Here is a 27,999-nt window from a genome sequence, read left to right as displayed (position 1 = left end):
CTTTAATAGTCAATCTCAGGTAATCCTAATGAGCATCAACATGTTTAGTCAATTTTCTTTTTACAGAACTGGCTTCTTAATGATTCTAAGATCATCTTCTACCCTGCTGTGCTGCTCTTAGAGGAGGGGCCTCGTCTGCCTTCTGTTTTAGGGTTAGGGTTAGGTTTAGGAGCCTCGTCTGCCTTCTGTTCTTGCACCAGAAACCATTTTCTCACCTTTATAGCTGTGAGCCTACTAGGAGACTTTGGTAAACTTATAGATGGGCCACTTTCACGTTCCAGTTTAAGAGTAACGGAAACTCAAATAAAATAAAACAGGCGTGATGCAGACACTTGTTTGTTGAGCGCATGCAGGGACACTTGCTCCATTACGCACGTCTCGTGGCAGCGTAGCTGCGAAGGAAGTACACTTCATCTGAACCGCGAGGAAATGTCGCCTTGAGCTATGTAGGGCTGTGGTATACTCTTCGGAAATGCGGCAGATGATGGTTCGGGCTTTTCTCTTGGTCATACTGGCCCAGCTCAACCCAGTAACATCAAAGGAAGATTCTGAGAAAACGAATTTTCTCCCGTCTCCTGGACATGATTCTTATGGTAAGAAAAAAACGGGACGCGAGATCGTTATAAACCTGTGATACGAGTCTGATATGAAATATTCAAGTAAGAAATTTTCACAATCTTGGAATTGAAAATTGAAACTTAAAAGACAAAAACGGTCGAACAGGATACGCTCGCGCTTGCGTGAAGAAAACCGTGGAATTATGTCGGTGGAGAGACAGTAGTCAATAAAATAGAAAGAATTGCATGTAATTAGGCCTATAGCATGTAATTTATTAAACATATTAGTTCAGTATGTGGACCAATTACATAAATAAATTTTGCGAATTCTGAAAGATTGTGAAACGTTCGCTGATGTTCATCCACAGGATTGCAAAATAAGGCTGATATTAAGGACTCACGTAGTTCGCATCCAGCGGTTTACTGCGACAGGGAAAGTCTGATAATAGAAATTTCTCCAACTCAGCGCACAGATTTTAACCTGATAATCGGTAAGTTTATTTAGATTCTTGGTTGTCTGTCATAAATTATTTCACATGACAATGAAAAACAGTGAATGTGGCAATTATTTATATAGCCTTTTAACTTTTATAAATATTAACACACATAGGAGACGGTAGCTAATGATTCTCATTAGTGGACCTTCTGCAATAAACTTTTGTGACTGACTCGGAGTTGATTTGCAATAATATTCAATTTATATAATTTTTAATGTAGTCTATATAATATTAAATTATAGCACCTTTGAACGTAATCACTCAGCAATCGGGTATCAGAAGTATTTAGACAAACATGTACAGTGAGTTTCATGTTCAAAACTTCACATCTTTCCTTACATTGAGGTGAGTGACTAGATGCTGGTATCTACAGCCGATGACTGTGGATAATCCACTTAACAGTTGCTGTTAATCTGTTAATCTCTTACTTATTTTGAGAAATACATGTTGAAATCCAGAGGTCTTAAGGGTTTTTTAAGGATTTTTTTCTTTCTGTTTGAAATTAATCTTTCTAAAGTAAATGTGCATCCAGTATTTTGAGGTCCTTACCAGATACCCTGGTGGTTTTTTAGGTGTAATGTTAATTCTTAATGGTGTTGTGTAGTCCTGGCCAGCCCAGTCAGGACATTCATCATCTCTGAGCAGACTTCTCTGAACACAGTACTGGGTCCCTACAGCTGATCCAGGATCAGAGCTGGACCACGGCAGCTCTCTGTGCAGGCCCCCCTGCACCACTGGATTCAGAATGCAGCTGCATGAATCATATTGAACCTTCCTGTGTTCATAAACCATATTCACTCTTCCTGTGTTCATGAATCACACTGAACTTTCCCCTCTTCACATCACTCCAGCAATGTCTCTCCATAGTCAGTCAATCAGATTTAAAACACTGATGCATTTTTAGCCTACAAAGCCAAAATTGTAGCTGCTCCATCTTACTTGCAAGCACTAGTCTCTCAATGCGTCATACACCCTTCCTGCTCTGGTGCAACACCATGGAACCACTGCTCTTCAAGACACGGCACGTCCCCTCAACACCACCCAGGTGCACTACCTGTCCATACAATGGTGTCTCTTACTGACTTCAAACATAGACTGAAGACCCATCTCTACAAACATAACTTAAACCATCCCCTTGTATAACCACATTATTCCCCAGAGTATTTCTTAGAAGTGGACGCGTTTAGATTCTAAAAATAAAGGTCCTTCCAAGGTTTTACAGCACCCATCTGATTTCTCTATGTAACTGTATGCTGATAGTTAATTATTTCATTTTGTGAATTAAAAGATCCAGACAGCTGGAACAAAGTTCTGTGTAGAGCCTTTATTTTCTGAACCTAATTGGACACTCCTGGTTTTTATACAAAGCTGCAGCCAACCAAAATGTAGATGATACAGAGCAAAGACACAGAGATAAACCTGATGGATCTGCTACTCTTATGTTTCTGCCATCAGATGATAAACCTCAGGTGTTTGTCAAACATGTGCTGGAACAGTGCAGTCATGTGGAGCTGCAGCCTTCTTCAACGTTCAGGATCTTCTATGAAGGCTGTTACTTACACGACTGGGTGAGACTCCTGTCAGACGTTCTGTTGCTTTAATGTAGTTACAGACATAAGTATAGGTGTACAGGTATTTAATGTGATTATAGATGTAAGTATAGGTGTACAGGTTTTAATGTGATTATAGATGTAAGCATAGGTATAAAGGTGTTTAATTATAGATGTAAGTATAGATGTAAATGTGTTTAATGATAGATGTAAGTATTGGTGTACAGGTGTTTAATTATATATGTAAGTATAGGTATAAAGGGGTTTAATTATAGATGTAAGTATAGATGTAAATGTGTTTAATTATAGATCTAAGTATTGGTGTACAGGTGTTTAATTATAGATGTAAGTATAGGTATAAAGCAGACATGTGGACTCGAGTCACATGACTTGGACTCGAGTCCAACTCGAGTCACTAAACTGATGACTTGTGACTTGACTCGACAACATCACTGAAGACTTGCGACTTGACTTAGACTTTACCTTTACTGACTTGGACTTGGAATCGGACTTGAGCTTTAAGACTTAAAGACTCGAAATCCTTATTTTAACATAATAATTAAGTAATATACACTACCGTTCAAAAGTTTGGGGTCACCTAGACAATTTTGTGTTTTCCCTGAAATCTCGTACTTTTATTTATCAAATGAGTTGCAAAATGAATAGAAATATAGTCCAGACATTGACAAGGTAGAAATAATGTTTTTTTTTTATTTGAAATAATTTTCTACTTTAAACAATGCTTTCGTCAAAGAATGCTCCCTTAGCAGCAATTACAGCATTGCAGACCTTTGGCATTCTAGCTGTTAATTTGCTGAGGTAATCTGGAGAAATTTCACCCCATGCTTCCAGAAGCCGCTCCCACAAGTTTGATTGGGTTGATGGGCACTTTTTTCATACCATACGGTCAAGCTGCTCCCACAACAGCTGGGGTTGAGATCTGGTGACTGCGCTGGCCACTCCATTACCGATAAAACACCAGCTGCCTGCTTCTTCTCTAAATAGTTTGTGCATAATTTGGAGGTGTGCTTTGGGTCATTGTCCTGTTGCAGGATGAAATTGGCTCCAATCAAGCGCTGTCCACAGGGTATGGCATGGTGTTGCAAAATTGAGTGATAGCCTTCCTTATTCAAAATTCCTTTTACCTTGTACAAATCGCCTACTTTACCAGCACCAAAGCAACCCCAAACCAGAGCCGGAGTGGCTAATCGGGAGATTCGGGAGGATTCCCGATGGGCCGGCTCATGTCAATCTCTAGTTTGGGCCGATTGGGAGGGGAAAATAATTTTGGGCCAGATTTGGGCATGAAACTCCCGGGCTGAAAAAGTGTCCCACTCCGGCCCTGCCCCAAACCATCACATTACCTCCACCATGTTTGACAGATGGTGTCAGGCACTCATCCAGCATCTTTTCAGTTGTTCTGCGTCTCACAAATGTTCGTCTGTGTGATCCAAACACCTCAAACTTTGATTTGTCTGTCCATAACACTTTTTTCCAATCTTCCTCTGTCCAATGTCTGTGTTCTTTTGCCCATATTAATCTTTTTCTTTTATTAGCCAGTCTCAGATAGGGCTTTTTCTTTGCCACTCTGCCCTGAAGGCCAGCATCCCGGAGTCGCCTCTTCACTGTAGACGTTGACACTGGCGTTTTGCGGGTACTATTTAATGAAGCTGCCAGTTGAGGACCTGTGAGGCGTCGATTTCTCAAACTGGAGACTCTAATGTACTTGTCTTCTTGCTCAGTTGTGCAGCGGGGCCTTCCACTTCTCCTTCTACTCTGGTTAGAGCCTGTCTGTGCTCTCCTCTGAAGGGAGTAGTACACACCATTGTAGTCAGTTTCTTGGCAATGTCTCGCATGGAATAGACTTCATTTCTCAGAACAAGAATAGACTGTCGAGTTTCAATTGAAAGTTGTCTTTTTCTGGCCATTTTGTGAGTTTAATCGAACCAACAATTGTAATGCTCCAGATTCTCAACTAGCTTAAAGGAAGGTCAGTTTTATAGCTTCTCTAATCAGCAAAACTGTTTTCAGCTGTGCTAACCTACTTGCACAAGGGTTTTCAAGGGTTTTCTAAATATCCAATAACCTCCTTACACAGTTAGCAAACACAATGTACCATTAGAACACTGGAGTGATGGTTGTTGGAAATGGGTCTCCATACATCTATGTAGATATTGCATTAAAAACCAGACGTTTACAGATAGAATAGTCATTTACCACATTAATAATGTATATAGTGTTATTTAGTATTTAGTGTTATTAAAAATGTATTTGAGCTGTTTCCTGACTATGTACAGAAGCAACATGTTAAAACTAGTATTATATCGATATTAATCAGCAAATAGTTACTGGTAGTTGGTAGTTAATGATGGCTGGAAGACTGGTGAAAAGGGTCATCATAAATCTACCTTCAAGAAAGGTAATCCAGGACAATAAACAGAGGACATCTTTGAGGTGTCTATATCTGCAACAGTGGACTCCTACTGGGACACTAACCAGTGCATTATTATTATGATTGAAATAATTAAGAATTCACCCAAAAGCTGTTGCTACCAAATGCATTTTTATTTTAAAAGTGCTCACACTTAATAAACTGAAAGTATAAAATGTAAACGTGTATTTTTCTTTAAAGTGCGAATATAAGAACAGAACTGTCATGTTACGGTCCCCGACCCCTCCCTGTTGGGCGTGTGTTAACGTTGTCTGCGTCTACTCGTTTGCGTCTGTAGATCTCCGTGCATGCGGGTGCATCTTGTGATAATCCGTCTCACCTGTGGCTCGTCTCGTCACGTAGGGTTTGTGCATTCACGCAGCGTCCTGTGCTCGTCGTTGTTTGAGTCACACATGTTCTATGTAAACGTGTTTTATGTGCGCTGTCTGCGCTTCGGTAAATGTAATAAACGTAACGATTTGGAAAGTGAAAGCCTTGCCTTGCACCCAACGTTACAAGAACATTTTTTACTTTTTTAAACTGTGAAAACACTGGGTAAACTGTGAGTGACATGGACTAACTGTAAATAGTCACTGACACTGGATAAACTGTCCTTCTGTTTTTAGATTGCCGATTTGACTATCGTCATTACCGTCACTGTCCGACGCCATGTTGTTTTACAGTTAGTTAGACCGAGCACGCCTGCGTGAATTCAGTGACGAGGCGGGGGTAAAAGTTCACAAAAAAATTGATCTTTGGACGTACGAATCGATTATCAGATCATCATATGCGAATCGATTCTGAATCAGAAAATCGATTTTTTCAACACAGGCCTACTTGTTACTTGCAACTTAGTGACTTGTTCCCATGTCTGGTATAAAGTTGTTTAATTATAGATGTAAGTATTGGTGTATAGGTGTTTAATGTGACTATAGATGGAAATATAGGTGTGTAATGTGATTATACATGTAAGTATATGTGTTTAATGTAATTGTAGATACATGCAGTTCATTGTCTACTCTCTTCCTCTCAGGTTGCCCACAAGAAACAGTACACAGTGACAATAGGCCATCCTGACAGCAACCTGAAGGGGGCTATGGTAATATCTGAAACCTGTCCATCACTCACATCTGGAGCTCTTCTGCAGATTCCTGCAGTGACGTGTGCAGCTGATGCTACAATTGTGAAGCTACCTGCTAAGGTGCTAAAATATGCAGGATTTCAAGGTCAGATGTGATATTATCATGCTGAAAAATATAATACAGAACTGTTGAAGTGGATTGTTCCATGTGGTTTTGTAAGTGCAGATATAAAATGATTCCTTATTACTTTCCAGACCTAGATGCACCCATCACACAAGAGAAGCATGCATCTCCAGACCTTACACAGTGGAGAAATGGAGATCACCTGTTTATCAAAGCAGAAAACCCCAGAACGAAGGTACTGTTAGACAGTCAACTTATACATGCTACGTTCAGGGTTTGTTGAATGAGAAGTTAATGATCTTTGTAATACTACTTTTTAAATTATATGAAATATGCCTCGTATACAAGATTAATATTCTACATTTAAAAAGCTCCTTTTTCTCTAGCATTTAGGTTCCCATGGCAACAGGATCACATGGTTTTGTTTTATGCATGCTGTTTCCTTTTCTGTTCTGTTGTGCATTTTTCAAACTCTAAGGTTCTCATCTTTAGCTCTTTAGAGTTCATACTTCCTGAGCTTTCAAATCAAATATATTTGTATAGCGCTTTTCACATCACATGTTGTCACAAAGCGCTTTACAGGATTTACAAGGTTAACAATACTATGGGTCCAAATCCCTAATGAGCAAGCCAAAGGCGACAGTGGCAAGGAAAAACTCCCTAGATGGTGGGGAATAGGAAGAAACCTTGAGAGGACCAAGTGCCAAAAGCATTTTCACAAGTGCCAAAAGCATTCTTAGCATTCTTTAGCCAAGATAGGGCAAAAGTCCTAATGAAACACACTCACTCAGGTGTTTGTGTCCTGCCTCACCTCACTCAGTGTTACTGATGTTAGTGTTACAGTATTCATGACTTTAATTTAAGGTGTTCTTTAGTTTAGTTTAATTAGTCATATATGAAAATGTATCTTTGCACCAGGGTTTATTCATTGAGCCCATAACAATAATTCCATCTGTAAACACTTTAAAGACCTTAAAGACCCATGAAGACTTAAGAAGTGAATGTTATTCAGCAGTTTGACAGAATCCTCCTGCCTTTCACCTGTAATCACCTGTAAGCAGCTTCAACATTCATCACCTGGTGTCTGCAGCACTGCAGTAATTATATTCAGTGCTATGTGAATATATGTATTTAGGTTTAGATATTTTACAACATTTTTGACACAAATGGATTGCATGCATTTCACTGAATGTTATTTCATCCTTAAAATTGAATGCAACCACACAGTGGCATCTGTGGTAATCATAATAACATTAGCATTTAAAGTATTTAGCAGAAGTGCAATATAGCAAGGCTGAAGCTGGATGACGAGACCGAAGCTTCACAAGCTTCACAAATAGCCAACTTTACCATAATTGTTAGCAATAGCGCTAGTAGCTCTAACCGAAAAACAGTGAACACATAATGCACAAGATGGGACTCAGGTCAAACAAAGACGAGCACATACTCAAATTAAGAACACACACACACACACACACACACACACACACACACACACACACACACACACACACACACACACACACACACACACACACACACACACTACATACACTGACATTAACACACACTACACACACATTAACAAAACACACAAACACACACACACACACACACACACACACAGACTACACACCCTCACATTAACACACACTACACACACATTAACAAAACACACACACTACACACACTCATATTAACAACACGTACACTACACACACTCACACACATACTAAACATCCTCATATTAACACACTCAATCAATCAATCAATCAAAGTTTATTTGTATAGCGCTTTTCACAACACATGTTGTCACAAAGCGCTTTACAGGATTTAAAAGGTTAACAATACTATGGGTCCAGAACCCTAATGAGCAAGCCAAAGGCGACAGTGGCGAGAAAAAACTCCCTATGATGGTGGGGAATAGGAAGAAACCTCGGGAGAACCAAGACTCAAAAGGGAACCCATCCTCCATTGGGCGGCTCGTTAACACACAAATTACACAAAATACAGACAAATACACAAGTCACACACAAATCACACAATAAGACTAAGTAAAGGTAAAAATGAAAGTTCTGGGTTATGATATTGTCACTGTAAATGTCTGTTGATGAACGCCAGGCTTTCATTCCGTGTCGGAGCAGCGATGCTGGTATTGTAGGCTCCGACTGCAATGTTATTCTCCAGGTGAACCTCTGAGAAAAGATACGAGATGTAGTAAATATGTAACAGATTAACCAAAGGCCAAACTAAACAGATGAGTCTTTAATCGAGTTTTAAACATTGAGACTGTGTCTGAGTCCCAAATAGAGGCAGGAAGATTATTCCACAATTGTGGAGCTTTAAAAGAAAAACTCACACACTACACACCCTCACATTAACAAGCACATGCACAACATGCTCAACCACACCCACGATCACACACAACCAGAACCACACCCATGAATATACATACACACACAGAACCACACCCACAAACACACACATACAGACAGACAGACCTAAGGGAGGAGTCAGGCAGACCGTGACAAGAAGTTCTTGTCCAGAGCATCTTACAAAACTACAACACACATTCACATAAGACTGGGGATTCTTGGAAACCGTTTAAACTGAGTAGTATTTGTTGGGATTTGAGCATAACAGTTTTCTTTTCTTTCAGGTTCTGCTGTAGAATAATAGCAGAAGAAATTAATTCACAAATTAAATTATTACAGTTTTTGATGACTGCTAACGTGCATTTCCCAATACTTGTGATACATTGTCAAAACTCTAAACACAGCAACACATTGACCTCACACAAATAGCCAAATAGTTAATATCGTGTTCAAAAGCGCATTTTCTTAACTAAATAACAACTCTGCATTTCACAATGCAAACAACTTTGTTAAAACACAGCAAACCTGGTTCAGTATCCAATCATTCTTTCAAACACTAGCACATATTCTCTTTTCGAGATGAACATAGTCAATCACTGCACAACCACTGTAAAAAAACTAACATTTAATGGCAATACAGAAACAGTATTACATGTAATATTTTACCCTCTCCCAGCAAACAACAGACATTTTACAGTAACATCTGTTGTTTTCTTAGTCAGTTCATTTTTACTGTAATCCGCTTCATTTGGACTTTTTTTCAAATGTACATTTTTGGCAACATACTGTCTACACAATGAGTGATATTTACTGTTAGGTACTATATGGAATGTAGATTAGACAAAAAAATGAGTCAGTAACAGTTTTGCAGTAAAGGGTATATTTTACTGTATTAGGGACATTACTGTAAATTGTGGCCTAACACAAAAAATAATTATCGTAATTGTAAACATAATTAGCCATGGTCCCATATGTGTAAAAATACACATATACAAAAAAAGCCACACAAGGGGGAAAAACAGAATACAAAACTGAACAGTCTTGTTAGGTCTAATCTAAACGGCCTTCAGCAGTTGGCCACATGTTTTCATCCACATCACATCTGATGTTGGCCCTTGCCATGGACCTGGGAAAGAAAAGCTTGTTATGCCTTATTCACCCCTGGCAGTCTTCAGCTGAAATGTTTCTGCAGCCGGGATCCATTGCATTCAGGAGGGACATTTGGTCATGTGGCCAATGATCATACACCTTCCACCTCCAGACTGAAAAAAGTTCCTTAGTGGGGTTGAGGAAAGGCGAGTAGGGCGGGAGGAAAAGGGACATCACTCTTGGATGGTCTATAAACCAGTTTGTGATGACATGAGAATGACAAAATGCTACATCTTATAAATATATATATATATTTTATACTATACTTCATTTATCTATATGTGCAAAAAATGTGTACAACAGTAATAACTTTTCAGCTGCCTTTGTTTTTGCAGAACTTGGCATTTTATACGATATTTAAGGTTTTGAACCTTAGGTTTTCATTTTTGGCATGCTGTGTACAAGCATTTGTAAATAAAATTTAAGCATTATAATAACTGCATTTTGTGCCATAACAACATGAATTGAACTAATAGTATAGCCACTGAAAACTGATGTTGTGTTCACTGTGTTTGGAGTTTTGAAAATGTGACTACAGATTGGACAAACGCACGTTAGCAGTCGTCAAAAACTGTAAATATGATTCTTTATTAATTCTTTATATGTTTCTGCTTTGTGCTTTGGATAATAGTTTGATAATGTTTCCTTTGAATTCTGTAATTATAATGCATTGTAAATGCATTTATCATGTAGTTTGTGGAATATAATGCCTACCATAAGCCTGCATAATTATCCATAAGTACTTCGAGATCGGTGCGTATCAGCCTATTAGGCAAGAGCCTGTGACATAATAAAGAGCTCACTCAAATTAGGGGTGGAAAAAGATTTTTCTCCCAGAGTTGCAGACATGGTGCAGGAGATGAAAAGTTCCAAGAACAAGATTTTTTGCAACAATTCAAGTATTTCATTATTTATCTTTCAAGTGGTGTTAGAAATAAAGTTTGGTGAAAGTAAAACATACAACCAAATAAATGTCTTGAAGTCTGTATTATGTATACATTACTGGCAATATGTGAATCCTTCAGAAACCTATAGAATGCCAAATTTATTTAAGTTAAATGAAAGTAAAATGAAAGGTGTTCATTGTGTTGGTTGTATCTCCCCAGGCATCATATCTAATAAATAATCATTTAACGGAATTACAAGTGTATACATTTAGGCAAAAACATTTCTGATTCTTTATGTTGCCAAGCCAGCCTGGTAAATGCTTCCTGGTCATTCAAGACAGGGGACAGGAAGTAGCCTTGGTGTGGACACCCACTGTATTCCAGTACAGTACACATATCCTTTCATTCTGAAGTGTGTCGGAAGGCAATTGGGGCATTAGACTTGCACATTTACAGAGAGACCTGTACAGCAGGTATAGGCCCTAACCCTGACCCTTAAACCCTAACCCCAAACCCTAACCCTAATCCTAGAGACATGTACAGCAAGTATAGGCCCTAACCCTAACCTTAACCCCTAAACCCTAAGCCCTAATCCCTAACCCTAACCCTAGAGATGTAGTTAGGGCTCCAGATGCTGAAGTGTGTATATTAGTGTTAGGGTTAGGTTTAAGGAAAGGTTTGGGGTTGGGGGATGGCAGATAGGGAGATATGTTAGGATTAGGGTTGAGGGAGGAGGTTAGGTCTAGGGCTAGAGGAAGAGGAGGTTAGGGTTAGGGTTAGGGTTATTGATTATTCTAGCCTTGGCTTAATCTTACTTATTTGTGTTACTGATTATTCTAGTCTGGCCTTACTCTCACTTATTTGATATTGATTATTCTAGTATGGCCTTACTCTGACTTATTTGTGTTACTGATTATTCTAGTCTGGCCTTACTCTCACTTATTTGTTATTGATTATTCTAGTCTAGCCTTACTCGCCTATTTAATATTGATTAATCAATCCATTTAATTGAAATCTTAAAATATTAATTTAATACCAGTTTAACCTAGCCACTAGGGTGCACACACCAGTGTATTTTAGTACTGGTCCCAAGCCCGGATAAATAGGGAGGGTTGCGTCAGGTAGGGCATCCGGTGTAAAAACTGCGTCGGTCAAGGCCCCGGCTAACAATGACCGCCACTGGTGCTGATGTCCAACAGGGCATTAGTGAAAATTGGACTACTGTTGGGACAAGGAGGAGGAGGAGAGGGGGGAAGAGGGTTCTGAAGCTGAAGGAGAGGAAGCAGAGCAGGAAGGTGGAGGTTAGAGTTAGTACGTTGAATATGGTCTCTATGACAGGTAAAGGGAGAGAGCTAGCTGATACGTTGGAGAGGAGGAAGACAGATATACTGTGTGTACAGGAGACCAAGTGGAAGGGGAGCAAGGCCAGAAGCATTGGTGGTGGCTATCATGGTGTAGACAGGAAGAGAAATGGAGTAAGGGTAATCCTGAAGGATGAGTTTAGTAAGAGTGTAGTGGAGGTAAAGAGAGTAAGTGACAGGGTGATCTGTGTAAAGTTAGATATTGATGGGGTGATGATGAATGTCATCAGTGCTTATGCTCCTCAGGTAGGTTGTGATGTGGAGGGGAAAGAAGAATTCTGGAGAGAGTTAGATGAAGTTGTTTTGCAGGTTCCTAAAGAAGAGAAAGTGGTTATTGGAGCAGATTTAAATGGACATGTTGGTGGAGGGAACAGTGGTGATGAGGAGGTGTTGGGTAGATATGGCGTTAAAGAAAGGAATACGGAAGGACAAATGGTGGTAGATTTTCCTAAAATGATAAATATGGCTGTAGTTAACACTTACTTGAAGAAAAAGGAAGAGCACAGGGTAACGTATAAGAGTGGGGGAAGATGCACACAGGTCGACTATATCCTCTGTAGGAGATTAAACCTGAAAAGAGGTTAGTGATTGCAAGGTAGGGAGAATGCAGCTAAACAGCATAGGATGGTGATATGTAGAATGGTTTTGGAGGTGAAGAAGAGGAAGAGAGTGAGAGTGGAACCTAAGATAAGGTGGTGGAAGTTAAAGGATGAGGACTGTGGTGTAAAATTCAGGGGTGAGGTGAGGCAGGTACTGGGTAATGGTGGTGGTGTTCTGGATACCTGGGATGAGACTTAAAATGCAGTGAGGGATGTGGCTAGGAAGGTACTTGGTGTGACCTCAGGACAGAGGAAGTCATGGTGACAAGGAGACAAGGAGTCGTGGTGATGGAATGAGGAAGTTCAGGAAAGTTTGAGAGGAAAGCGGTTGGCTAAAAATAATTGGGATTTTCAGTGAGATGAAGAAAGTAGACAGAGTAGACAAAGGAGATGTGTCATAAGGCAAAGAGAGCAGTGGCAGAAGCTAAAGAGAAGGCATATAGCAAGCTGTATGAGAAGTTGGACACTAAGGAAGGGAAAAAGGATCTATCTGTACAGATTGGCCAGACAGAGAAACCGTGATGGGCAGTAGAGTCTATTGCTATCTTCAAGCATAGACTGAAGTCTCACCTGTTTGTGTAGTTCTTACCAGAGCACTAACTCAGCTGATACTACTTGCCGTTGTTCTTAAATTGTATGTCTGTCTATGGTTATTTGTGCTTCTAGCAAATGTCTAACTTGCAAAACACTAGGTAATGATATTGACTCCTGTGGTTTAGTAGTAGTGTGACTCAATTGTGTCTTGAATTCTGGCCTATCTGTACTATTACCAGTGTTGGGAACGTTACTTTAAAAAAGTAATTAGTTATAGTTACTCACTACTTGTTCAAAAAAGTAACTGAGTTAGTAACTGAATTACTCTATAATAAAAGTAACTCATTACCAGGGAAAGTAACTATTTGCGTTACAGTTAAAAAAAGGTTATATGCCAATTAATTAAGTTTTTTTTAAGCAGTTTTCACAGTCAGTTGAAATGAGTAGATCAGAAAATTGTTTAACTTTTGATATTTATTGCACATCCACAGACCAGTGCAGGATAAAATCCTTTAAAATCCCAAATCTTTGGGAAAAAAAAAAAGCAAAAGTAAACAGTTACACTATATAAAGTGCATTTACATCTATGAAATTAAATTAAATTCTCTCAACCTGAGACAACTGGTTTGTTTACAACAGAAGTAAACTTAACAATAAAACCTCTATTTTTAATTAAATAAATCAAATACCCAGTCTGGTAGACATTCAGGAACTTCAAGTATTTTCTTAAATAATGTTTATTTCGCCTTGAAAGTTCTAGTTTTCTTCGGCTTGCACCTGACGCCATTTCGGCCTCTTCTCCGTTTGTGTCGTGTCACTCGCGTGCTTCGGCGCGCGTGTAAAAACACTGGCTCTGATTGGCTATCATAACGCTGCCTTAGCCAATCGCTTACTGACTTGTTAAGTTAAACACGTGTTACACCGAGAACTGTGACCTATCGAGATCTGTTACTCCTCACTAGCCTGGGCAGCGGTCCGCTCGCATTAGTATATCGATATATAGTAACGCACCGCTTTTAATGACCAGTAACGTAAACGGCGTTGTAACGACAGGAAAAGTAACTAATTATATTATCCCGTTACTGACAAAATGATGACGTTACCTAACGCCGTTATTTTTAATGGCGTTATTCGCAACACTGACTATTACCTAGGATGTATTCTGTGATTAGAAGCAAAGCACTTTGTAAGTCGCTCTGGATAAGAGCGTCTGCTAAATGCCGTAAATGTAAATGAATCAGGAAGTGCTCCAGGTGAGCAAGGAGGAAGTAAGGGCTTCAATTCGGGGAATGAAGTGTGGTAAGGCAGTTGGACCAGATGATATTCCAGTGGAGGCATGGAAATGTTTGGGAGAGACAGCAGTGGAGTTTTTGACTGGGTTATTTAACAGAATTTTGGAAGGTCAGCAGATGCCTGAGGAGTGGAGACGAAGCATAATATAATAGTGCAGCTTTTCAAGAATAAGGGCGACGTTCAGAGCTGTAGTAATTACAGGGGAATAAAGTTGATCAGTCACAGCCTGAAAATCTGGGAAAGAATAGTGGAAGCTAGGCTTAGAGGAGAGGTAGAGATTTGTGAGCATCAGTATGGTTTCATGCCAGCTAAGTGCACCACAGATGCTATGTTTGCTTTGAGATTGTTAATGGAGAAGTATAGGGAAGGACAGAAGGAGTTACATTGTGTGTTTGTTGACTTAGATAAAGCTTATGATAGAGTACAGAGACAGGAGCTGTGGTATTGTATGAGGAAGTCAGGAGTAGCAGAAAAGTATGTGAGGGTGGTGCAGGATATGAGAACAGTGTGACAGCAGTGAGATGTGCGGTAGGAATGACAGACGGGTTTAAAGTGGGGGTAGGACTACATCAGGGATCAGCCCTGAGTCCCTTCCTGTTTGCAATTGTCATGGACAGACTGAGAGACAGGTGAGGGAGATGGAGGTGTCTGAGATGAAGATGTTGAGATGAAGCAACGAGGAAGGATAGGATCAGAAATTAGTTTATTAGAGGATCAGCACATGTAGCATGTTTTGGAGATAAAGTCAGAGAAGTGAGATTGAGATGGTTTGGACATGTATAGAGGAGGGAGGAGAGGTATATTGGTAAGAGGGTCTTGAGAATGGAACTTCCAGGCAAGAGGAGGAGAGGTAGACCTAAGAAGAGGTTTATGGATGCAGTGGTAGAGGATATGACAGTGGCTGGTGTGTGAGTGGAGGACACTCAAGACAGGGCCAGATGGAGGAGTTTGATCCGCTGTGGCGACTCCTTAATGGGAATTGCCAAAAGAAGAAGAAGAAGAAGAATACGTTATACTGTTTAATGTGAATGAAATTATTTTAACCATGGAATAAAATAAAACTATATGCTCAGATCTGAACTAAAAGACCTAGAGTTAGGGTTAGGGTCAGCCTCTTCCTAGAGGAGGCTGTGACACCCACTAAACCCTCACACATTTAAAACTGTAAACACACTTATTACATAACTCACGTTAGTGAGTTAACCCCAGAGCTTTAACCCCAGCCCTAACTATACCCTGACCTCAACCCCCTCTGTACCTCAACCCCAGCCCTAACTCTATACCCTAACCCCAACCCCATCTCTACCATAACTCTAACCTTAGCCCTAATATTAATCCCAACCCTATTATCTTTGATATTTGTTGGCATTGAAATCCTTATGTTATGAACTGTCCTATTGCTTGGAAAAATAAATATTAATTTTCATGATTTCGTGTTTTTAGACATGCAAATGTGCTGTTGCTGTGCTATTAACAGCCTTTTAAAGGTACAGTCCCTGACATAATTTCTGTCGCTTATCCATGTTGTGGAAACAAAAGCTTATAACCTGACTTTAAATTCATCGATTGGTTTTAGAAATGACTCATATGAAAGCTGAAACCCTCCCAAATGAGATTTAATGCAGATCATTTAATGAACACAGAAAGGTCAGATTTTGGTAAGACAAAAGTTTTGTCGCCCACAGAAAGTAAGGTGAAAATCAAACAAATAATTCACTTCATATACAAATATATGCTTCATAACACTGGTGAATGACGTTGTGGTGCTATTAGAGCCATATTTAATATTTTGTGTGACTTCCACAAGCTTGAAGGACCGCATCCATGCGGTTCGACAATGATTCATACAATTTATTGATGAAGTCATCAGGAATAGCAAAGAATGCAGTCTTATATGCCTCCCAGAGTTCATCAAAATTCTTTGGTTTTGTCGTCCAAGCTTCCTCTTTCATCCTACCACAAACATGCTCAATGATATTCATGTCTGGTGGACTGGCCAGTCCTGGAGCACCTTGATCTTCTTTGCCTTGAGGAACTTTGATGTAGAGATGGATGTATGAGATGGAGCACCATCCTGCTGCAAAATTTTACCCCTTTTATGATTGGGAATGTAAGATGTAGAGACAGAATTCGAGACAGAATCCTACAAATTGTTGTAGTTGACACAGGGACTTGAGGAGACCAGGCCTGGTGGAGCTCTGCTGCAGTGGAAGAGGGACTGGCTATGGATTTTCTAACCAACAAATGTTCCTCTCGAGCAGTTGTCTTTTGGGGTCTGCCGGACCTGGGCTTGTCAAAAACATCTACAGTCTCTTCAAATCTTTTTTAAATTCTTTGTAATTGACGCTGCGACACAATTAAGGTGCCAGCCACCTCTGCAGTAGTGATGGGACATCTGAAGCGAGCGAGGCTTCGAGGCATGTACCGAGTAAAAAGGGGGCGTGTCCGATGAAGCCCCGTTTTGGAGCTTGTGTCATATTGAGCAAAATCACGTGATCAGCAACAAACGAGGCCTCGGATTACATCGGCCACGTCATTGCTTAATTTTGCGTATCGTTTTTCAAAATAAAAGCGCTATGAACCCTGTTGCTTCGTGGGTTGTAGTAGGTGGTTAAATTTAAATTTTAAATCTGAAACGTTCTAAATTCTTTTTGTTTGATCAGGATGTACATCAGATGCACACATCAAAAACAGACTAAAAACCATTGGAAGAGGCAAACCTTATTTGTAATGTTAAAAACCAGATCTAGAACCCCCAAGAAACGATTACACATTCTGTTTTTTAACTCGGTTTCTAACTCAAAATATTCAGTCTGCCTCAACAATCACTCAATTCCCAATATAGTAAAGTACAACATATCTTCAAACCCAATACAACCACTGATGGTCAAGGATTAGATTGGCTACAAATCATTTTAATAATTAAAACATGACAATTAAGTATGATTTAATTGATTCTCCTGTTACTAAACGTGAGTTTGATGGAAACTTTGTGACAATATTGCATTTACAAATTTTTGAAAGTATGATCCAACTGAATGACAAGGCTGTTACAGTTTCACCAGCAGATGTCACTAGTGAGTGATGAATGAAGCCTCGAGTAATGAACCTTTTTGCAAAGCAAAGGGTTGGAAAGCTTCATTGCTTCATGAGGCTTCATTTGCCCATCACTACTCTGCAGTGGATTTGGTCTTCAGTGTCTTGATAATCAAGGCTTTGGTCGTAGGATGCATTTTTGGCATGATGTCAGAGGTCAAGTTGCAGTGCAAGTGAAGGTCTGGTGTGCTGGAGTTCTTTTTATACACACCCACTAATTAACTAATCAATTAGTGAGCACAGGTGAGGCTGTAAACTAGGATTGGGTGCATTATATGACAAGGCGACAAAAAACCTTTCTGTGTTCATTAAATGATCAATATTTCTGCATTAAAGCAAATTTATTTTTATAAATTAAATCTCATTTGGGAGGGTTTCAGCTTTCATATGAGTCATTTCTAAAACCAATCGATGAATTTAAATTCAGGTTATAAGCTTTTGTTTCCACAACATGGATAAGCGACAGAACTTATGTCAGGGACTGTATAATTACATAAGAACTTGAAGTTAAAAAATACATAGTAAGTTAAGAATGGATCAGACTACTCTCAAGTTACAAATATATTTAAATTTCAAAGAGTTTCGGGAAGTGTCACGATTAGCCCCTCCCCTGGCTGTCAATCATGTAGGTCTTGTTATGTTACCATGTGCGTTTCTCTGTCCCGCTTCATGATTTGTAACCATTCCTCCTTGTTGCTATGTATATATAGTCTATGTTTGGTTGTATTCAGAGGTGTCGAGTAACAAAGAACAAATTACCTTACTTTAGAGGTTTTTTTTGGGTATCTATACCTTTCTGGAGTAATTATTTTTCATCCGATTTTTCATGGGGTAGAAGTATAGATATAGGGTTTAAAAATACTTCTGTAGAAGCTGAAGTATTGACTTAATCTTTTTACTCAAGTAAAAGTGTAAAAGTGCTGGATTCAAAACTACTTAAAGTATAAAAGTAAAAGTAATGTAAGGGGAAAATGCCATTAAGGACAAAGACGTAGGCCGCATCACATGGCCTATAAGGCACTACTCCACCTCCCCTCAAAAACATTTTTCTAAAATCCATAATGACTATAATGTCATTTTAAAATGTTAATGTTAAAATAGGGAAGCGCTAGGCTGACTGTTTCAGCCGCATATATGCCAATTGAAAACGAATGCATTTTAGGACAATGCAACTTTATTAAAACTATATAGTCACGGTGGTGATGGAGGGGCAGTGAAGGAGAGGTGCATGACACAAAACATGTATTACCACGATGACAAATACACAAATGACAAGACAAATATTTAAAAAATCTACAGCGGAGCACTTTTGATATACAGCTGGTTAGCTGGTCTTTCTGGATACCAGCCTCCTCATTGGTGCTTAGTTGGGATATTTCTCTTGAGTTCTCAAGTCTCTGCCATGAACATCTTCATACTGAGCTACTCATGTCTGCTGTGTCATTGCTGGAGTGTGACGTGACGTGTGATGGATCACGCAGAAAACAGTAGGGTGTGGGAGTGGTGTATGTTTATACTTCTTATCCCACCACAATCAAATCCACTCTATCTGGATGTCACGATTTATCTGGATAGTTTTAACGACAAGCCAGATTAAGAACAAGCCAAAATTAAATAGGAGTAATGAGGCAATTTCTAAAATGTAAGGAGTAGAAGTAAAAAGTCAGATGAAAAATTCAGTAAAGTATAGATAACTAAAATTTAACTTTGTAAGTTAACAAAGTATTTGTACTTCATTACTTGACACCTCTGGTAGTGACATACTCAAACACAAAGAACAATGACAAACCGTAATGAACACAGAAGCATGAACCTGATCTTCACATCAGCATCTACATGCATATCCACAATGTTCCGTAATATTAAAGACCAAACATAGACTATATATATTCACATACCAACAAGGAACACCTGACATCACTAACAAGGGGGAAGGGTTACAAATCATGAGGCGGGACAGAGAAACGTCAACATAAATAAAACCCACATTATTGACAGCCAGGGGAGGAGCTAATTGTGACAGGAAGTTTAAGAATGCTCTGAAGTACAAGGTTCCAAAGTATTTAGTGTTACAGAAGAGTTTGGAAAATGTTATGTGATATAAATTTACAGTGCATTACAACAGAAATGTTCTTTTGAACAAAGAATGCTTTATATATAAAACCTGACTTTCTAAGGTGTTATGCATGTAGCTATAAATACTTTTATATACAGGTTTATACAGGCTTATGGCAGGCAATATAATGCATATATTATACAATATAATGTATAATTGAGAACAATATAATGCATTGTTCTCATTTCCATAATTGCAATATGCCATTTCATTATATTTCAGCTAAAATTAATTCACACTGGTCCTATTTGATGGTATTTAGTGAATAATTGAACTCATGCTTTTCCCCCTCAGGATTATGGTGTGCTTGTGCTGCAGTATACAGATAGGACAGACAATCTCTACACAGCAAAAGTGTCTTGTATCCAATACCACCCCAAACGTTGGTCCAACAAGGGGATCTCATCAGAAAACCTGTTTGGGAACTCTGGTATGACATCATCATATGATTTCATTGACAATGCTTCTGACATAAAACCTTCAAGATATTATGATGTTCTACCTCAGTCCTGGATACAGGAGCTGTGGGACCTTCCAGCCATAAAGTTAGAACCTTACAGATCATCTACAAGAGAAACACCACCACCAAAGAGCAAGAAACATAATAGTGAGACTTCTGTAGAACAAATGAGCAGAGGGTCAATGGAAGCAGATACTGATAATGCTGATGACACTTTCTGGGGTTTTCCAACAATTCCTGCTGCTCCTTACATGCCAGTGGATCAAGAAATACCAATCACAATTACACCAGGTGGTACTGTTGGTCATCTAAACAAAGTGTCTATAGTCTCTACAACAATTCCAAAGAGCACTCCTAAAATGACACGCAGAACACCAGCTGATGCTGATGCTTCAAGTACAATAACCTCAGCTTCAAATGCTACAGATACTGATAGAATGAAAAGTGATAGTTCCTGTAGTAAAGCTAAAACCACAAACACAGATCTAACTGTACAAGTATCAATGACTGCTCTTACTTCTACTATACATCCAACAACCAGCAATAAGAGCTCAACAGCTACAAAAACTCCCACTGCAATACAAATCACCACAATGCCAATGATGAGCCAACCATCAACTATCAATATGACACTCTTAGTACATGAAAGTACCATTTCTAGCATTGCTCCACATACTTCAAGAAGAAAACCATCATCACTGGCACCTACATCGGTTGGAACAAGCACACCTGACACAACATCTACAACAAAAGAAAGAAATGCAGTTGTTTTCACAACAAAAAGGATGAAAATACCAGTGTCCACACCAACAGCTGTACGTTTCTCAAGTGAAGCTACAACCACAAATACAGTATCCACTCCAGAAGTATCAAACACTAGTCAAACTTCTACTGAAGTTCCTAAAATCATCTTTGGGGCTCAAACAGTCCTTAAAATATCCATAGCAAAAAAACCCACAAGTTTGGTGAAAGACTCCACAAAACCCACAAGTGCAGAAGCCTCTGCACAAGGATCAATAACTGTTCCTATTTCTACCATGTACCGAACAACTACCTACACAAGTTCAACAGCTGTTAAAACACCCAGTCCAACACAAACCACCACTGTGCCAATGACGATCCAACCATCAACTATCAGTACAACGACCCCCTTAGTACAGGAAACTACCATTTCTATCACTGCTGCAACTACTGCAAGAAGACCATCATCATCATCATTGGGAACTTCAGCGGTTTCAGCACACACATATGATACAACGTCCATAACACCACCAAAAACCACAGCTGTTTCCAGTACAAAAAATATAATATCAGCCTTACCTTCTGGAGGTAAATGTTCCTCATCTGAAGCTACAACCAAAAATATAGTATCCACTTCAGAAGAATCAAAGACTACTCTTAGTTCTAGTAAAATTGTTACAATGATTAATAGCCAACCAGAAATGATAAGTGCAACAATGCCCTTAGTACCTGAAACAATTATTTCTAGAACTGCTGCAACTTCTGCAAGAAGACCTTCATCACCATGGGCACCTACAGCAGTTTTAAGAAGCACATCTATGTCTTCTACTGAAATTTCTATGATCATCTACAGTGCTCCAACAAGTTTTAAAATACTCACTGCAAAGAAAATCAAAGACTCTCTCAAAACCACAAGTGCAGGATCCACTGCACAAGTATTGAATGCTTCTCCGACTTTTACTATATACCCAAGAACCAGTTACAAGAGTTCAATAGCTGTTACAACATCCAGTCCAGCACAAATCACCACAATACCAACAATGAGCCAACCATCAACAATCAATACAACATCTTTAGTACAGGAAACTACCATTTCTAGCATGGCTGCAACAACTGCAGGTACATCATCACTGGCACCTACAGCTGTTTTAACAAGCACACCACACACAACATCTGCTACAAAAGGAAGAAATGCAGTTATTTCCACAACAAAAAAGATGATAACCTCTGCTCCACCTCCTACAGCCATAAGTTCCTCAGGTGAAGCTCCAACCACAAATACAGTATCCACTGCAGAAGAATCAAGCATTAATCCTATTTCTACTAAAATTCCTAAAATCATCTATAGGGCTCGAACAGTCCTTAAAATATCCATAGCAAAAAAACCCACAAGTTTGGTAAAAGACTCTACCAAAACCTCAAGGGCAGGAGCCACTGCACAGGGATCAATAACTGTTCCTATTTCTATTATGTACCGAACAACTACCTATACGAGTTCAACAGCTGTTAAAACACCCAGTCCAACACAAACCACCACAGTGCCAATGACGAGCCGACCATCAACTATCAAAACAACACCTTTAGTACGTGACACCACCATTTCTAGTATTACTGCAACTACTGCAAGAAGGACACCATCATCACTGCGCACTGCAGCACTTTCAGCACACACATATGATGAATCTACAACACCAACCTCAACCACAGTTCCATCTCCTACGGCTGCATTAAAAATGAGCAATGATGCCATGACAAATGCTACAATGACCACAAGTGCAAGAACCACTGCACAAGCACTAATAACTGCTTCTTCTTCTTCTGTTATACATTCAACAACCAGCTATGAGAGTTCAACAGATGTTAGAACAGCCACTGCAGTACAAACCACCAAAATGCCAATGACAAGCCAACCAGCAACTATCGATACAACACCCTTAGTACATGAAACTACCATTTTTAGCACTGCTGCAACTACCACAAGAAGACCATCATCATCATTGGGAACTTCAGCGGTTTCAGCAGACACATATGATACAACGTCCATAACACCACCAACCACAGCTGTTTCCAGTACAAAAAATATAATATCAGCCTTACCTTCTGGAGCTAAAAGTTCCTCATCTGAAGCTACAACCAAAAATATAGTACCCACTTCAGAAGAATCAAAGACTACTCTTAGTTCTAGTAAAATTGTTACAATGATTAATAGCCAACCAGAAATGATAAGTGCAACAATGCCCTTAGTACCTGAAACAATTATTTCTAGAACTGCTGCAACTTCTGCAAGAAGACCTTCACCATCATCATTGGGAACTTCAGCGGTTTCAACACACACATATGATACAACGTCCATAACGCCATCAACAACCACAGCTGTTTCTATTATAAAAAAGGTAATATCAGCCTTACCTCCTGGAGCTAACCGTTCCTCATCTGAAGCTACAACCAAAAATATAGTATCCACTTCAGAAGAATCAAAGACTACTCTTAGTTCTAGTAAAATTGTTACAATGATTTATCGGGATCCAACAGCTCTTAAAAAACTCGATGCAAAAGAAAATACAGATGTAAGTTTGTTGCCATACTCTACAAGATCCACCAGTGCAGAAAGCACTTCACAAGTACCAATGATTTCTTTCACTTCTACTATATACTCAACAGCCAGAAACAACAGTTACATTTCTGATACAACCCCCACTGTAGCACGAAAACCAGCAATGATAAGTGCAACAATGCCCTTAGACAATGAAACAATGATTTCTAGCACTGCTGCAACTTCTGCAAGAAGACCTTCATCACCATCATTGGGAACTTCAGCGGTTTTAGCACACACATATGATGCAACGTCCATAACACCACCAACAACCACAGCTGTTTCCATTATAAAAAAGATATTATCAGCCTTACCTCCTGGAGCTAACCGTTCCTCATCTGAAGCTACAACCAAAAATATGGTACCCACTTCAGAAGAATCAAAGACTACTCTTAGTTCTAGTAAAATTGTTACAATGATTTATCGGGATCCAACAGCTCTTAAACTCAATGCAAAAGAAAATACAAATGTAAGTTTGTTGCCATACTCTACAAGATCCACCAGTGCAGAAAGCACTGCACAAGTACCCGTGATTTCTTTCACTTCTACTATATACTCAATAGCCAGAAACAACAGTTACATTTCTGATACAACCCCCACTGTAGCACACAAACCAGCAATGATAAGTGCAACAATGCCCTTAGTACATGAAACAATGATTTCTACCACTGCAGCAACTTATGCAAGAAGACCTTCATCACCATGGGCACCTACAGCAGTTGTAACAAGCACACCAGACACAACATCTACAACAAAAGGAAAACATGCAGTAGTTTTCACAAACAAAAAAATGAAAATACCAGTGTCCACACCAACAGTTGTACGTTCCTCGAATAAAGCTACAACCACAAATACAGTATCCACTGCAGAAGTATCAAACACTATTCCAACTTCTACTGAAATTCTTACAATCATCTATGGGCCACGAACAGTTCTTAAAACATCCAAAGCAAAAAACCCCACAAATTTGGTGAAAGACTCTAATAAACTCACAAGTGCAAGAACATCTACACAAGTATTAATAACTGCTCAAGTTTTTGTTACACATCCAACAACCAGCACTGAGAGTTCAACAGATGTTAGAACACCCACTGCAGTACAAACCAGCAAAGTGCCAATGACAAGCCAATCAGCAACTATCGATACAATGGCACCCTTAGTACATGAAACCATCACTGCAAACACTGCTGCAGATACCGCAACAAGAACACCATCATCATCCTCATTGAGCACTACAGCAGTTTCTTCACGCACATATGATACAACACCAACAATGACCACAGCCATTTCCAATACTAAAGGGATGACAATATCAGTTCAGAGGCCTACACCTGAAAATTTTAATTCTTTGACTGAAGCTACCACCACAAATACAGCACCCAGTACAGAAGAATCAAACACTACTACTAAAATTCCTACAATCATGTATGAAGCTTCAACAGGTTTTAGAATACTCAATGCAAAAAAAATCAAAGACTCTATCAAAACCACAAGTGCAGGAGCCAATGCACAAGTATCAATGGCTGCTCTTATTTCTACTATGTACCAAACAACTACCTACACAAGTTCAATGGCTGTTAAAACACCCAGTCCAACACAAACCACCACAGTGCCAATGACAAGACAACCATCAACTATCAGAACAACGAAACCCTTTGTACATGAAACCACCATTTCTAGTATTGCTGCAACTACTGCAAGAAGAACACCATCACTGGCACTTATTGCAAATGTAACAAGCACACCAGACACAAAATCTGTAACAAAAGGAAGAAATACATTTGTTTCCACAACAAAAAAGGTGATAACCTCTACTCCATTTCCCACTGCCGTAAGTTCCTCAGGTGAAGCTCCAAACACAAATACAGTATCCACTGCAGAAGTATTAAACACTAATTCTACTTCTACTGAAATTCCTACAATTATCTATGGGCCACAAACAGTTCTTAAAATATACATGGCAAAAACCCCCAGACTTTTGATGAAAAACTCTACAAAAACCACAAGTGCAAGAACCACTGCACAAGAATTAATAACAGCTCCTTCTTCTGTTATGCATCCCACAACCAGCTATAAGAGTTCAACAGATGTTAGAACACTCTCCAAAACCACAAGTGCAGGAAGCATAGCAGAAATGTCAATGACTGCGCATACATCTACTATATACTCAACAACCAGCCATAAGCGTTCAGCAGATGTTACATCAAGTCCAGCAGAAGCCGCCACTGTGCCAATGACGAGGCGTCCATCAGGTATCAGTACAACACCCATAATACATGAAACTAACATTTTTAGCACTGCTGCAGCTACTGCAAGAACACCATCATCATCACTGAGCACTACAGCAGTTTCAACACACACATTTGATATGTCCACAACACCACCAACAACCACAGCTATTTCCACTACAAAACAGATGACAATATCAGCTGCACGTTTAAAGTCCTTGACTGAATCTACAAGCAGAAATGCAGAACCCACTGTACCTGTCTCAACAACCACTCCTACAACAACCACTCCTATTATATACCCAACAGCTAGAAACAACAGTTCCATTTCTATGAAAACACCCACTGTAGCACAAATCACCACAGCAATGCCCCTAGTGTATGAAAATACAATTTCTCTCATGGCTGCAATTACTGCAAGAAGAACACTGTCACCTCTAAAACCTAAAGCTGCTGTAACAACCATATCTGATACAACATCTACAACTAAAGGAAAAATCACAGTGCCAATGACAAGCCAACTATCAACAATCAATACAACAATGGCTGTAGTTCATGAAACTGCTATTTTTGCCATTAATGCAACTACCGCACTAGAAACACCAAGATCACAATCTACTACAGCAGATAATTCAAGCAAATCTGACACAACATATAAAACAAACAGAGCAGTAGTTTCCATAGTTAAAACGATAATCAGAGCTCCACCTCCTACAGCTAGAACAACCACAGCTCCAACCCCTACAGCTAGAACAACCACAGCTCCACCTCCTACTGCTAGTACAACCACAGCTCCACCTCCTACAGTTGCAACAACCACAGCTCCACCTCCTACTGCTAAAACAACCATAGCTCCATCTCCTACAGTTGCAACAACCACAGCTGTTAAAACACTCAGTCCAGCACCAGTGATGAGCCAACCAGCAACTATCAGGACCACAATGCCCATGGGCAGGTATTTAATTTCAGTGTTTGTGGGAACAATAAACTCATGATGAAAAACGATTTATGAAGGGGACAGCAAAGATGCTAAAATACTATTGTTTTAAATGTTAATAAATGAAACCCTTGTTTCCATATTCTATTTTTTGCAATTATATTGTATTTTGTTATGAGAACCTGTAGCAGTATCCTGTATAACAAATATGCTTCTGCCATTTGTACCAAATGAAACCAATTGAAAATCAAGATGAGGCTGTGAAGTAATGGACTGCAGTCTAGTTGTAAATGTGATGTATTATACTGACTAGAAGAAGAATTAAACATGTTGGACACACCATTTCTTGCAAGTTAAACTTTGCAAAGTAGCTATAACTGGAGGTCATCCATCACCAGGACACCATGGAGGGGAAAGTGGACCTATTTGAACTATTTGAAGGGGGATCTTTTCAATCTTTTGAAGCTTACAAAGAATTGTATTATTACTAGGCCTGTGTTGAAAAAATCGATTTTCCGATTCAGAATCGATTCGCATATGATGATCTGATAATCGATTCGTACGTCCAAAGATCGATTTTTTAGTGAACTTTTACCCCCGCCTCGTCACTGAATTCACACAGGCGTGCTCGGTCTAACTAACTGTAAAACAACATGGCGTCGGACAGTGCCGGTAACGACAATAGTCAAATCGGAAATCTAAGCAGAAGGACAGTTTATCCAGTGTCAGTGACTATTTACAGTTAGTCCATGTCACTCACAGTTTTCCCAGTGTTTTTACAGTTTAAAAAAGTTTAAAATGTTCTTGTAACGTTGGGCGCAAGGCAATGAACGAGACAGAATCCTTTGCACTTTCCAAATCGTTACGTTTATTACATTTACCGAAGCGCAGACAGCGCACATAAAACATGTTTACATAGAACATGTGTGACTCAAACAACGACGAGCACAGGACGCTGCGCGAACACACAAACCCCACGTGACGAGACGAGCCACAGGTGAGACCAGTGACTGTATATACGGTCTCTGGGTGAGACGGATTATCACAAGACGCACCTGCACCCACGGAGATCCACAGACGCAGACGAGTAAACGCAGACAACGTTAACACACGCCCAAAAGGGAGGGGTCGGGGACCGTAACATGACAGTTCTGTTCTTATATTCGCACTTTAAAGAAAAATACACGTTTACATTTTATACTTTCAGTTTATTAAGTGTGAGCACTTTTAAAATAAAAATGCATTTCGTAGCAACAGCTTTTGGGTGAATTCTTAATTATTTCAATCATAATAATAATGCACTGGTTAGTATCCCAGTAGGAGTCCACACCTCAAAGATGTCCTCTGTTTATTGTCCTGGATTACCTTTCTTGAAGGTAGATTTATGATG

The 27,999-nt window shown here is 39.4% G+C and overlaps 1 protein-coding gene across 2 annotated transcripts; it reads left to right on the top strand.

The window, feature by feature from the left end:
- Positions 1 to 75: 75 nt before the first annotated feature.
- Positions 76 to 26,951, top strand: LOC143514893 (uncharacterized). Of its 2 annotated transcripts, none has more exons than XM_077006633.1 (6): positions 76 to 593; positions 926 to 1,048; positions 2,510 to 2,622; positions 6,069 to 6,236; positions 6,372 to 6,475; positions 19,945 to 26,951. In XM_077006633.1, exons 1-5 carry the CDS (start codon positions 473 to 475, stop codon positions 6,375 to 6,377), a joined length of 531 nt encoding a protein of 176 aa, XP_076862748.1. In that variant the 5' UTR covers positions 76 to 472; the 3' UTR covers positions 6,378 to 6,475; positions 19,945 to 26,951. The 2 variants fall into 2 exon arrangements, 1 of the variants encoding a protein (XP_076862748.1); XR_013130983.1 differs by having other exon boundaries at positions 113 to 593; positions 6,069 to 6,261.
- Positions 26,952 to 27,999: the final 1,048 nt, after the last annotated feature.

Source organism: Brachyhypopomus gauderio, chromosome 5, assembly GCF_052324685.1.
Source record: "Brachyhypopomus gauderio isolate BG-103 chromosome 5, BGAUD_0.2, whole genome shotgun sequence".
Taxonomy (NCBI): domain Eukaryota; kingdom Metazoa; phylum Chordata; class Actinopteri; order Gymnotiformes; family Hypopomidae; genus Brachyhypopomus; species Brachyhypopomus gauderio.
The sequence above is the reverse complement of the archived record's forward strand: the minus strand, read 5'-3'. Positions and strand labels throughout refer to the sequence as shown.

What these genes read in the sequence shown, in the direction of transcription:
- LOC143514893 (XM_077006633.1), top strand. Translation starts at nt 473, where the DNA reads ATGCGGCAGATGATGGTTCGGGCTTTTCTCTTGGTCATACTGGCCCAG. An exon ending in AGATTTTAACCTGATAATCG is followed by an intron (nt 1,049 to 2,509) that starts GTAAGTTTATTT and finishes TTCTGCCATCAG; the next exon opens with ATGATAAACCTCAGGTGTTT. An exon ending in GCTGTTACTTACACGACTGG is followed by an intron (nt 2,623 to 6,068) that starts GTGAGACTCCTG and finishes TCTTCCTCTCAG; the next exon opens with GTTGCCCACAAGAAACAGTA.